This window comes from Zosterops lateralis (genome assembly GCF_965231275.1).
Source record: "Zosterops lateralis genome assembly, chromosome: Z".
Lineage (NCBI taxonomy): Eukaryota > Metazoa > Chordata > Aves > Passeriformes > Zosteropidae > Zosterops > Zosterops lateralis.
This window is the reverse complement of record NC_139800.1, coordinates 21,472,497-21,486,007: the sequence shown is the minus strand read 5'-3', so window position 1 is coordinate 21,486,007 and position 13,511 is coordinate 21,472,497. Positions and strand designations below refer to the sequence as shown.

The 13,511-nt window shown below is 52.6% G+C and overlaps 1 protein-coding gene across 1 annotated transcript; it reads right to left on the bottom strand.

Moving 5' to 3' along the window:
• Positions 1-3,443: 3,443 nt before the first annotated feature.
• LOC310923066 (C-C motif chemokine 19-like) lies at positions 3,444-6,732 on the bottom strand. Its single transcript, XM_083884143.1, has 4 exons — positions 6,602-6,732; positions 5,391-5,514; positions 4,941-5,037; positions 3,444-4,450 (listed from the first exon to the last, which is right to left on the bottom strand). Exons 1-4 carry the CDS (start codon positions 6,657-6,659, stop codon positions 4,430-4,432), a joined length of 300 nt encoding a protein of 99 aa, XP_083740269.1. The 5' UTR covers positions 6,660-6,732; the 3' UTR covers positions 3,444-4,429.
• Positions 6,733-13,511: the final 6,779 nt, after the last annotated feature.

Sequence of the window (13,511 nt, the reverse complement as noted above, 5' to 3'; positions counted from 1 at the left end):
AAAGGGAGCCCTGGACCTAGGCGGGGCTGTGCATGGCTCATGGCTCAACCCCCACTGCAATGAGCTGTAGTTTCTGCTAATTCTAGAAACACAAATCTGAGTCAAGTCCTGTTTAGGCACAAGGATCTCCATATAAGACAGCTTCTGGGTTCAATTTGACTGCAGGAGCTCAGGGTAGGAAAAACACCATAGTCTCATGCTCCAGACTGGGGGATCAGACCATGGAGGTGCAGGCTGGGCAATGCCACCAAGGAGAGTTCAGCTACAGAAGGAGCATGGCAGGAATGGCACCAGCTTCTTCTTGGAACCACACAGCCTGGCTAAGAGTGCTGGCATCTTCCCACAGGACAAATCTCGGCAGAGAGTGTCTAGACAAGCAGCAGTTGTGATGATATGCCTGAAATGAGTGAGGAGCAAGCAGGGGCCTGAGAACGAGAGATGCCAGGTCTGGATCCTCTCCACGATGCACACATGTTTTCTAGGCAAGAGCAAACAGTACAATGGAACAAGACTAAAGGGGCTTTTCCTCTCTTGGCTTCCCACCCTACCCAACCATCCACATGTCCCATCTTTTCACATAAACCCAGGCAGGTCCCTGAACCCCTGCCAGCTGGATCTGGGACTTGTGCCAAGGAAGAGCAGCCCCTTGCCTTGGCACCCTGGGGTGAAGACTGCCAGAATGGGCAACAACTGGCCCCTGCACTGGCAAATGTGCCCAGGGCATGTCCACAACTCCTGTTGACTCTTGTGCACCAGGGAGTCACACGAAGAAGCTGTATGAAGGTTGTGAGAAGGGGAACAGCTTTTAGCCCCCATGGTGTTGCTCACCTTGCCTGCAGGTCCATGTGGGAAGGATGCAGTTGGTTCCTCCCCAGTCACTCCAGGAGCAGCATGTGAAACACAGAGGGAATACTGGTGACAGAAAAAGCCCCTGAACACTGTCCCTTTGGAGACAAGGGACAAAACCAGTTCCAGTAAATACCCTTCCTGGAAAGGTATTATGGCACCAAGGGAGACCAACATAGCATTTTCCTTGGTGCCTTGCTTGCAGAGAAGCAGATGAGTGTATTTGCCATGGAACCTTCAATCCTACCTCCCAGCTCAGTAGGTCTGTGCCAGGTCAGACCTTGAGACCACAGCAGATTGTGCCTGCTGTGTCTGGTGCCCCCTGAACTCAGCCTGGGCAGCATCCAAGGCTGCTTTCACCATGCCAGGCAGACACAGGAGTGCTCTTATGATCCCAGCTGTGAGAGCTGGCAGCCAGGGAGCAACCCAATGCCTGCTCGGTTTGCTTGCATAGATGTAGCCTTGTCCTTTCTCTCCTGCCTTGTGCACAGTCACCAAGAGAGGGGCTGTTTTGTCAGCTCCTTGTGAAAACTTTGTAGTTGTAGCAGCTTCTTGCTCCACAACATGTGAAATACAGGTCCCCAGGTTTGAATAAAGGGCTACAGGTGATACAATCAATGCTCCAGAGCCTAAATGATCCCTGCATGTAATGCCTGAGCAACTGGGGATGTGTCTACATCTCACTGCAATGGATTCTTGTCCTGCACCACCCACCCCTGAGGATGCAGCAAGGGTAGGAAAAGAGCAAGAAAAACATGTCTGGGGAGAGAAGAGCAGGAGGACGTTTTTACTGAAACTAGCTTTGGGCTAGGAGCTGAGGATTTTGACATGGCAGTGGCTGCTTCCTTCTAAAGAGATCATTGACATTTTGAGTCAGAGAAACTCACTCCCTAGTTTACTAAGCACTGAAGCAGTCTGGTTTTTGACAGATTTTCAAGAGGAGTTGGTCTCTGGAGGCAGGGGAGAGGCTCCTGCAGGGCTGGAGGAGGGACAGGATCCCAGACCATGTACCTGGTCCAGGACAGTATATCTTCTTGTCCTCCTCTAGGGAGCGGTAAGAGCAGGCTGCTGCCAGATCTGCAATCTGGATCACCATCCACTTGAGAACCATGGCAGGCCAGGACCTAGCAGGGATCTGTGGTGTGCAGCTGCACTGCTCTGGAGAGAACACATCTACTGCTCCCAGGAGAGATGGGAACCCTGGGCTTTGCAACCATGCTCTTACAGGCTGGCTGGCTGAGACATCCCTGAAACTCTTATGGAAATGGATTAACCTGCTTCCAACATCCAAGAGATCAGTGCAAGCCCATTCTCCCTCATTTTTCCTGTTCTCCTTGTCGTGGTAGCCTGCAGCCAAGGATGAAACTGATCCACCCAAGGCTAAGCCCCTCTGGCAATCCCTGCCCTTCACAGGGACCTGCTCCAGCTGCAGCAGCTCAGCCTCAGAGCAGATCTATGCCAAGCATCCTCCCCGTCCCCAGTCATGGCCCCCTCACAGGTCACTGAGCGAGCAGCAGGAAGGCTTCTGTCCAAGCCAGCACCAGTTATCCTCATTTCCCACTAACACTGTTTGTCTTGGCCTCTCTTCCCATACCAGCCTTCCTTCTCTTCCTTCTGCTCAGGATTGAATTGCTGGGGCTGTCACTGGAGTTAATGATCTGGGACAGAGCTGGTGCTCTGTGGGAGTCACTCTCAGAGACATCCGAGCCCGAGGCACACCAGGGAGGAGGACCCCAGAGGGGAGAACACCTGAAAGAGAAACAAGCCACCAACTGAGTGAACCAGGCAAACAGGGGAGAAGGGACAGGATTAAGCTTGCATTCAAGAGGTGTCAGCAAAAAGCCATTAGGTACCTGGGCACTCCCTGGCTTGAACAGCCCAGCCACTCCACCACCATGGATGCCATCCCTGAGGGCTGGTGGCCATGTTCCCCTTGCCTTCAGGAATAGTCCTGGGCCATTTCACTCCTGTTCCCAGGCATGCTGACTAGCACCAAACCCAACTAATTTAATGATGCAGACAATCACAGAGTGGTGCTTGGGAGGAGAGAATGTCCCTGCTTGTTGGACATACAAGTGCTTCAGCTGGACAGAAGAGCTTTGTTCAAACATCACATGGCCTGGACAAAAGGAGACATAATGATACTTTGAAACAGCAAAACCTTATTCAGGGTGCACAGATGCCCTGAGGCTCAGGAGGAAAATGGCCACAAACCCTCAACTTACCATAGATGAGTGGCAGGAGCTGGGGGGTCACCATCTGTGCCTCATCCGTGGATGTGCCCAGGAGTAGGTGTCTTCAGCAACCTCCATTGCCCTAAAAGCTTATCCTTCTACTCACCTGCACCTCAGCTGTCACCAAGTACTGACCTGCCAGAGCAATCAACCACACTGTGCCTCATTTTCCCTTTACTGCAAGGACAAACCTCCCATTCCTGCAGCACTTCTTCCATGTCCCCCGCTCCTGTGGAAGCTGAGAGTTGGGGAGCTCCAACCTAGCATCTGCATTTGCAGGGCGGAAGCATTTGGGGCTGGATGGTGCAATATAGGCATGCTCTGTTTTACCCCATCTCTGCACACCTTCCCACCCTGTGGGAGGGAAGCGAGAGACCCGCTCCTGTAGCTCAGCTGAGCAGTGCAGAGGCAGGGTGCCTGTTTTGCTGAGAGACTCCCAGGAGAGACCTGCAGCCCAGCTGCTATGTCCTTCTTCCCTATGAACCCTCCTTCCTTCTCTCCACACCCCAGCACAGCCCCCTTGCCACTGCAGCACAGTAGGCAGAGCTGTCTGCTCACCACACACACCACACTGGCTTTCAGGCTCAAACATGAGGCATGACAACTACCTGCTGGCTTTTCTTTTTATTTAACAAAATCACAGCACAGAAAAAAAAAAAAAAAAAAAAAAAAAAAAAAAAAAAAAAAAAAAAAAAAAAAAAAAAGAAGAGGCATACACATGGAATTGTTACAATGAACAGATCTAGCAGCAAATAACCTGAGAGCATGAACTTCAGGCGTAGGCATGGGGCAGGGCTGGACAGTGACATCAGGCTGGGGGACTGAGAAAGGGTGCAATGTCCCAGAGGAGAGCAGGAGCCACACTAGTGGCTCTATTTCTACCCTTGCAAAGAAGAGTGTGTGGCCACTGTGGAACATCTCCATCACTCCCCTCCATCCCCATGGTGTTCTATGCTGGCAGCCCTTCCAAGAGATGCAGAAGAACTCTGGGGCTGACAATGGAAAGCAAAGGGGTTGGACTAGAGCTGGAAGTCACAGCTGCTGTGCTGATGGGAAGTCAGACTCCCCAGCTCGCCTCGCAGATCAGTCCATCAAACAGCTTCCAGGCTGCAAAGGTGATGGCATCCAGCAGCCCCTGGCTCAGCCTGACATAGGCTGCTGGGTCACATTGGAGGAAGAGAAAAAGACAGAGCAGACAGGGCTCTGCCCAGCCCCACACACTGGCATGAGTCTCAAGGAGGGTCGCCCTGAGGCTGGAGGTGAAAACAAGCTGGCTCCATTAGCATCAGATTCACAGATGGGAGGTGATCCCCTCCAGCTGTTGGGACCAGCCATGGCTTCTTCAGGACCTACTTGCACTGAGGTTTGCCCTGGGGAAGAGAAAAACCCAACTGCTATTAGTGTGCTCCTCGGAGTATGAGCTTCCCCAGGGTCCCTTCCTCTGCTGGACAAGCCACGGTAGTGATGGACCTGTCAGGGCTTGTAAAGCACCCACCAAACTCATCACAAGCCCTCTCCATGAAGACGCACAAGCAGCAGACTCCAAGTTAGTGGGGCAGAAGTGGGGAGGGATTTTGCTCCCACTGCCATTTGCCATGGCACACATCAGGCTCAGACAAGAGAAGACAAAAGTCCCAGGGCTATATTTATTTGGAGTGGAAGAGGGACTACCAAAGAGGCAGACTGGTCCCAGTTGGAGGCAGGAGGGATGGAGACCAAGACAAATTAACTGTGCCTCAGTAGAGCATGGCCCTGCTCTTCCCAGCAGCCCAATCACACTGGGAAAAGCCTGTTTGGCAGAGGATAAACCCATCCCCAGGGCTGATCTCTTGCCTGGATGAAAACAGGGATGATTCTTACCCTCTTAGCGGAGCTGGCATCCAGCCTCTCTTGGAGATGAATCACCCATGGGGAGTGGAGGGGTGCACAGAGGTGCTTGCCCTTTGTGGTGATGAATCTGCCAGGCCCATGAAGGAAAAACACAAGAAGTAGTGAGCAGACACCCCATGGATGCTCAAGAACAGTTCAAGCTCTCACCCACTCCCTACCTCATTGCCCTCCCCCATCTCTGCCTGTAGATTACTTTCTTCCCTGGCTTTTGTCCCATGCTCTCCCCCTCAACTTCTCCCACTCCCACTGAGCCTCTGGATCTCCAGGATCAGATCCCTTCTGCAGTTCCCCCTATTCCTTCTCCCTCAAATCCAGCTCAAGGTCCCTCCACCATCCTGCTCTGCTCACAACTCTGCCTCTGTGCAAGGTCCATCCCTCGGCCATCACGAGACCTTGTCCCATCACTGCTTGGGCTCTTACACAGCAGCAGGGATGTCACAGCCGTCCTGCACCAGCTGGAGCCGGTAATCCTGCACGATCCGCCGTGGGATGGGCATATCGCTTGTCCGCAGGCAGCAGTCGAGGACGTTGTTCCCACCATGCACTGGAGGAGGAACACATCATGCAGGCTGAGCTCCACTGCACCTCTCCCAGCTTCCCCAGAGGGTGAAGGGGCTGTGGCAGGATGGCGCCAGGAAGAATGCTGTCACACACTGCCCTGGCTGGACACACAGCTTTATTGTGCTCACACCCCAGTGCAGGGAGCCCTTTCCCTCCTTCTGACAGAAAGCAAAGGAGATGGGTAAGAGTAAACAGGCAGAAGGCAAGACTGTCCCTCCTGCACCCCAGCTAGCAAGGCAAGACACAGGGGTCTTTATTTATCCTGCTTCAGGGTGCTCTAATACAGACACACATTTCCAAGGGGCTGGGGATGACTTCAGCTTTATTTACTGAAGCAATCACAGGTTTGGCTGCTACCCCATCACCAGCCCACCCCACACAGATCATTCCTGTGACAGCTGAAGGACATAGCTGTCTGTGCTTCTCTGCAAGGAAGAAGATCCAGAGTCACCCTCCCAGCAAATGCTGTATTCACTGCTAATGCCTGACAAGACTGGCAGCACCCATGGACATCTGTACCTTCAGCAGCAAGGTGTGGTGGAACACCACAAGGTGTCTGGACCCCCCAGCTCCCCACCACAGGTAGAGGTTCTGATGTCACCCACCCAGACAGCTGCAACCTGTGCAAACCCCACATACAACACCAACAGCGCCTCAAACATCAGCCCTGCCCTAACAAATGCCATCCCCCTAACTCCAAGCCCTGCCACTTGCCTCCAGGCTGCCCTACACCACAGGATGACAGGAATGTTCCCGCGGTGTACTGGGGAGAGTGGAACCAAGACAATCCCAGCCCAATGTGTGCAAGCTGGGCTAGGGCACTGGGAGGCAGGATTGCTCCATGGCCTTTCCCAAACATGCCTTCCCAGCCCCAAAACCCTGCAGACTGCTGTCTGGACTTTGGACCGGACAAAGTCCCTGTGGGACAGGTTACAAGAAGAGGATGCAGGAGGGCTGTGATGGAGTGGCAGCCACATGTCCCTCTAAAAGTCTGCTGGAAATGCAAAAGAAAGAAGAAACAGCATCCTCTCACTTCCATAGGAAAGCCAGACTGAGAGGTCCCCTCTTACCATTCAGGATATGTCCCAGCAACAGGAGACTGAGGCAGAGAAGATGTGGCCGCTGCATTTTGCTTCTGAGACTGGCAGAGGATGGGCTGGAGGTGATGGAGCTCCAGGCAGGAGAGGTGAGCTCTGCACAGCTTCCCTGCACCCTGCTGCTGCTGCTAACCACTGCTTATATATCCTTCTAGCCCTGACTTTCACTTTCTTTCAGAGACTGGGAGGTTGTAAAAAGTCTTCCAACAGGCTGGATTTTAATCTTTGGGCAGTTTCTGAATATCCCAGCAGCTGCTTTCCCTGCAGCCAGCTGTTCTGTGGTCTCATAGCCAAATACACTCTTGCCCTCTCTGCCAGCACTCAGGCCATAGGTGTTGCTGGTCAGGACCAGGCAACTCAAGGGTCCTTTACCTTGTGAAAGCACCCCAGGGCCCTGGGATGGCATTTGGGGGGCTCTCACCCCACACATATCCCAGTCTCCTGTCTGAGATGTCTCTGGAACATTCATATTAAGCATCTCATAGTCTCAACCCTCTGATCCTATGGAGAGGTAGAACTTGCCTCAACTGCATTTTTGCGGTATGTGTTGGTACTGGGCTGATGTCTGCCTGCCCCAAAGAGTCTCCCTGGCTGGTTGCTGAAGCCTGGCTTTCTCCCCCTGCCCTCTTCAGTGCCTGTGTTGGGGCACATCCAAAGCTGGCAGAGAGAGGAGAGCCCAGTCAGCATGCCAAGGGCCAAGATCTCACAGGCCAGAAGACAACCTGATTTCCAGGTGTCCCAGAAAATGGGTTCTTGGCCAAAGGCAACTACAGAGCTTCATGTAAACAGGTTTTCTCCATGGAAGAGCAGAAATCCTGTGCACAATGCAGGGTGCCAGCAGCTCACCCGCTGCGTGGGCGCTGCCGAGAGTGAGGACCGGCCTCCTGCTTTGAGTCTTCACAGGAGCACAGGGACGGAGGTTGTTTCTCTCTGGTATGGTGACTCACCACCATGCTAGTGCCAGTGCCACTGCCACCTGCAGTGATGTCCCTTAAACCAGGCTGCTTCAGTCCCTTGTGCAAAGCAGAGAGCACTGAGATTGTGCAGCCCAGGGAAAGAATGATGGAAGGTTCACTGCTGTCAGCAGCTGCCTTGTAGGGAGTTGGAGATGCCAGAGTCAGGGTCAGGGTCTCCTTTGAAGGGCCCAGGGACAGGCAAACATAAAGGCATCAGATGCACCCAGATAAATTCCCACTGACAATAAGAAAAATATTTTGCAGCAGGAGTGAACAAATGATGGAGCAGAGTCTCTATGCCTGCACCTTTTTCCTTGCTCAAGCTTTGGACTTGTCCTTGCACCTCAGTAGAGAGCAGTGTACAGACCCCTTCCATGTGGACAAATACCTACCTGGGCACAAGGCGCATAGCTGGGACTCGGGGACTTCAGTGAGTCCCTCTGGTCCTCTCGACAGTATGAGAGGCTCTGCCCCTTCCCCACTTCATGTTAAGAAGCAAGAGGAGGCTCTAGCCATGTCACAAGACATAGTGCTGCATCCCTGCAGTGGCACTGGTACTGTCGCCAGCCTCATATGTGGGGGTGATCTCCTCCATCAGGAAATCATTGCCTCTGGCTGCTCCTGTGCCCCAGCAAGCCAGCACTGTGGAGAAGGAATCAGGCGGGGGCTGGTGGGCAGCAGGAGTAGCACAAACAGGATGTGCCAGCTTAACTTTAGTCAGCACCTGCTGACACTCACAAGCCAGCAGAAGGCGAGTTTAGGTGGAGAAGGATTAGCGTCCGTCATCAGCGCCAGGCTCCCTGCAGGTTTGGGGATGTAGGCTGGTTCTGCAACCTGGTCTCTACTTAATCTCCTCAGGACATTGCCAAAGAGATGTCACAGCAAGAAGGATGACAGCTCCTGGTTGCTGGTGGCCAGAACTGCTCCCAGCTGAGTGCCAGCTCCTCACTGGCAGTTGGTCTGACAGTGTGGAGCCCTCTGCAAAGAGTGGGTCCCAAGAGCAGAGCTCTTGGCAAGGGGTACTGGGGGACCTACCCAGCAACAAACCCTCACCTCCTTACAGTGTGTTTGACAGACCTTGGAGCACAAGCAAGGGCTGGAAAGGGGTCTTGGGAGTCCCATGTTGTGGGACTCCCTCCAGGCACTGCTGGGTTCTGGACCCCTTGGCAAGTAGGGGTGTCCCCAGCCACCACTTCCCTGGCACAAGGTTCTCCCGCTTGTTGCTGGCTCCCAACTGGCTCTACACCAAAAGGAGCATGCTGGGTTGGTAAAATATCCATGTGGGACTAAATCTCTAAGCCACTTCTGGCTGCAGGGGACCCCCACCCCTGAAGCTGTCCACAAGCTCTGCCAACAACATGGGCAGGAAAGGAAAGGGAGTGTTCTTCCTCATGACAGTTGTCGGGGAGCCAAGTGGGTCAAAGCACAGTGGTGTCACACGCCTCTGCTCCCCAGGAAGAACATCAGAGTAAGAAAAGGGGTTTTCCACTTGCATTGTGAAAGGGGAATGTAGTGGGTTTCCCCCCTCTACTGGGGTCAATAGGATTTCTAAGAAAAGTGTGGTCATCTCAGAAGTGCACCCCTGTGGTATTCAGAAAGGTCATCCATCCCCCTCACAGGACTGAGCCTCAGGGACCAGAAGAGGTGGTGCAGATGGGAAAGACAGGGATGCTTCAAGGTCCAGGGTCCCCAGAGGCACAAACAGGCAGGGGATTTGGTGGGGATAAGGAAAGAACATTGTTTGAAATTACTCATTTAAGGGTCTTCCTGAGCAATTAAGGACCACTGCAGCTCCAGCCCCAAGGACACCACAGGATACAGCGTGAAGCATCCATGAGCACTCACTCCTGCAGAAACCTCGAGAATGCAGTTGTTAATTAAAGTGGAAATCAGAAGGGACTAATGATCTCTGTGGGAAATCCAACCTATCAAAATGTAAATGGACCATGAGGACCTTCATCCCTGGGCTCTCCTGAGGGAGAACTGACCACGCTGCTGCATTCCTGGAGACTTGACAGCCATAGTAGTCACCAGGACAGCTTCTACCCAGGCTGTCTGGTGGCCATCTGCCTTCCACCTCTCAGCTAGAGAGCTGGAAAGGGCAAAGGGGGAATTTCAGCAAATTCCAGCTACAGCCAGTCCCTGGGATGGGATTTGGCCTGGCTGCATTCATTTCATTGGGAAATACTGGGAAAGCAGCTGCTTCAATTCCCCTTGCAACACCCAGCTCATAGCAGCCTCACACAGCTCCCATCACATTCCCAGTCCTGGTGTAGCACAAGAACTGAGGCCACAGCAGCCTATGGGGCTCAGGGCCCCAGTGGATCTCAGTGAACTAGCCCACTAGCTAGTGAACACAGTGAGTGAATACAGTGAATCTGATTTGAATGGAGACAAAGGGGGAAAAAAATAGCAAGTCATGGCTTTGCCCAGAAATAGCAAAGATGGACCTGAGGATCTGGTTCAGAAGGATTCAAAATGTTCCAATTCCTTCTCTGTCTCTAATGTTGAGGTCACCATGAGTAATGAGCAGCAGATCCATCTTTCTCTGCACTCCTAGGCAAGCAACCATCTATCAGGATCCCTGCAACACACGTGTCCCTACACATCACCTTTGGGCTGCAGTTTCCCAGCCAGATGCTTCCTGCAAATAGCACCAAGATGGCAGTGGCCAGGTGTGATGTCCTCCACCCTGACTCCCTGCCATTGTTCTGCCTGTCCCCTCTACAACTGCTCCAGGGATTTCAGCGGGGGGGGGTCGGGGGGGGGCGGGGGGGGACGGGGGCGGGGGGGGGGGGTCGGGGCGGGAGGGCTGGGGCCAGTTTGAACACCTGTACAAAAAGCAGCCAATCAGCAATTTCTTTGACATGCCCTGCATGGCTTGGCAGATGGATGCCCGGTGAGGCTGCACACCTCGTTCACCTGCAGACAGATCTACAAGCATATGGGACAGAACAAACCCTTGTGGGCTGCTCTCACTGCTCTGTTGGCTCTTTGACAATGCTCAGGGGAGACTGTGAAGTTCTTGGTTTGTTGCAGCTCTGGGGCAGGGCTCACATTGGCCCCAATACAGGACATCCTCAGAGTAGAGCAGGTGCTTTTTCACAGCCAAGGAGGAGATCTGCAAAGAGGAGACAAGGATAGGAGACAAGCAGAGGGACCTTGGGTTCTGGGGAAATGGAAGGAGGAATAACAGCATGAGACACCCCAAAACTAAGGGTCTTCAGACAGCAAAACAGAAGATAGGGGAAGGAAGACGCTTGGAAGTTACACATAGGCAACAAAAGGGTTGAGAGGAAGCTCTGGGCTGTGCCCTCTAGGACAGCATGAATTCCAGGGTATGGCCAGGACTGGGAAATAGCTTGGGGCAGGAAGGGTGAGAGACCCTATTTCCCACCAGCAACTTTTCCACATCCTCTCTGCTCTCAAGACCATAGCAGACCTCAGGAGAGCAGTGTTGGTGGAGAGAACACCAAAAAATATTATGAAGCATTGCTTGGAATCCAAACCCCATCTAGCACCCATGCAGCCCCAAAAGCAGCCCTCGGTTGCTGCAGCAACCCCCACATGGTTGCTGCAGCACAGCCCACTCCTGCTGCTGGGCAAGGACCTGGGATGGAGGGAGGAGCTGGTATGCTTATGTCCACTTGCTGGAGTTCCACCTGGCATCATGGCCCAGAGCACTCTGATGCTGGCACAACCCTGGAGCATCGTCTGCACCAGCTAATGACATGAGCTAATAATTTGGCCTGGGCTGAAGATGTTCTTGTCGGCATTCTGTTTTCTGTCTCGCCCAGCTGCTGTCTGCTGTCACTGAAGCCTTTCTGCTCCAGGGTGGCTGAGCATTCCTAACTCTTTGCTCGGCTTGACATTGTTGTAACTTTTCTTCCTTCTCTGCAGACTGATTCTGTCTAGGTGGGCTTTTATACAGCCCTTGCCCACCTACTACCCCAGCACATACTTCACCAACACTGCCTCATCTTTGCACATAGCATCAGATATGCCCTGCCCAGATGTGTGAACTCCTTTCTACTGCTTCACTGCTGCACTGCCTTAGACCTTCTTCACATCTCTTGTCCCAGCTGGGGTCCATGGATTCAGCTCCTTTGTGAAGAAGGAATTTTGGTGCCTGCTGAGTGCTGCAGGTCACAGCTCATCACTTCTCCCAAGGAGTCTCCTCAGAGGTGTTTCCCCAGTGCCATCTCACTGTAGCAGCACTGTGACCAACTGATTCACACTTGCCTCGAGAGGCGCCCAGTAACCCTGCCACCTTGTTTGCCTGGAAAGAAGCATTCAACAATAAATCTGGAAGAGGAGTGCAAACAACTGTGCGTGTGTAGGCACAGGCACATGTGAGGTTACATTTGTGCATCTGTGCCCATGCTCACCTTTGCCTTCCTGAGCACGGAACAAAGTCCAGTGTGCTTCCAGACCCTGTTTTTTAGGTAAATTTTAAGGCAAATGAGAACACCACCACTGGCATGTCTTTTGAACCTCTTTTCAGCGTAATGCCCTCCTTGTATTTAAAGGGAAAAAGCCTTCCTGTGCGGTGTTTTCTTCCACAGCCAGACACCAGGGTACATTTCACATCCTGACTTGCTCCTGCCATCTTCTCAAACTTAGATGTTTGTGGTTGCAGACGTATTTGCCTGCACTCATTTCCAGGGAATTTTTGTGACCATTTCACAATCCCCTGACATCACAACCAGCATAAGCAGTTCCAAGGCAGGGCCACTGGATGCAGTGTGTCCCATCAAACACAGGGCTCCCTCCAGCCCTCCTACAGCACATCCACTTGACCTTGTGTGCAGGTGTCACCTAGGCTCGCAGCAAAGCTCAGTCCAGAGCAGAGCCTCATTAATAACCTGTTTTATTGCTGTTATCCCAAAACAGCAAGGAGCACTGAGCTCCTGCTTTGAACAAGGAGTGCACAGCCAGGATGGGTTGGAGTTAGAGGGACAGGCTCGGCTGTGAGAGAAGGTGCTGTGTCCAAATCAGTGTTTTGCCCATGTTCACTGGCACCTCAGAACCCCTCACTGGGGACATATGAGAACCAGGATGTCTCCACCTTGCTGGGCATCACAGCTACAAGAGAGAGGACTTGCACTGCTCCCCTGTACCTGCGGGTCTCAGCCCGAGCACCCCAGGGATGCATGACAGAGGAGCACAGCAAAAGCCTGGACCTGGGAGATGATGGTGAGTGGGGCAGGAGAGCATCCCACCATTCAGCCCTTCCCACCCCCCCAAAGCCCATCAAAAGAGCCGGAATGAGTGAGTTTGGTTATAAAGAATACATTTTATTGCCAACATCCTGTCCAAAAGCCGGTCTGGCAGACGGCCACATGTTTGGGGTGGAGGAGGCAGCAGCAAGGAGACAGCTCAGTGCCTGTCCCGTGCTTAGGGCCAGTATCTTGGACTTCACAGTTACTTTACACAGCCTTAAAATGATATACCTAAATGCCCTCTTAATAAAGCAGTTAAGCTAGATACGTATATGGTACAAACACTCGGCTACAAGCTTTATTCCAACAAACACACGGCCCATGTTGATATTGTTAAGCTCTGCAAATCCTATTATTGCATTTATATGGCTTAATAGACCTTTACTGACCAAAGTCCACATTCAAAATCTCTGCAAGCAGATAAGTGATGCTCTAGTACAGCTGTTTAATTTGCTTCTTCTCGGCATGCCAGGGAGAACAGGTTGCAGGCACAGGGAGATGTCATTTTCCCCCCAGTCCCAGGGGTCTGTCTCACCTCCACTTGCAGTCTCACCTAAAAGTGTCCTATACTTAGTGACTGCTCTCACTAAAGGTTTGGGATAGAGCTGCTCTCAAATGGCTGCAGGATGTCTACAATGAATTTTACAAAATCTTCTATTCCCCCCCTTTCACAGCTTGTGTTTTTGACCATGTGGGCTCTTCAGA

What these genes read in the sequence shown, in the direction of transcription:
- LOC310923066 (XM_083884143.1), bottom strand. Translation starts at nt 6,659, where the DNA reads ATGCAGCGGCCACATCTTCTCTGCCTCAGTCTCCTGTTGCTGGGACAT. An exon ending in GCTGGGACATATCCTGAATG is followed by an intron (nt 5,515 to 6,601) that starts GTAAGAGGGGAC and finishes TTCCTCCTCCAG; the next exon opens with TGCATGGTGGGAACAACGTC. An exon ending in TGTGACATCCCTGCTGCTGT is followed by an intron (nt 5,038 to 5,390) that starts GTAAGAGCCCAA and finishes TGGGCCTGGCAG; the next exon opens with ATTCATCACCACAAAGGGCA.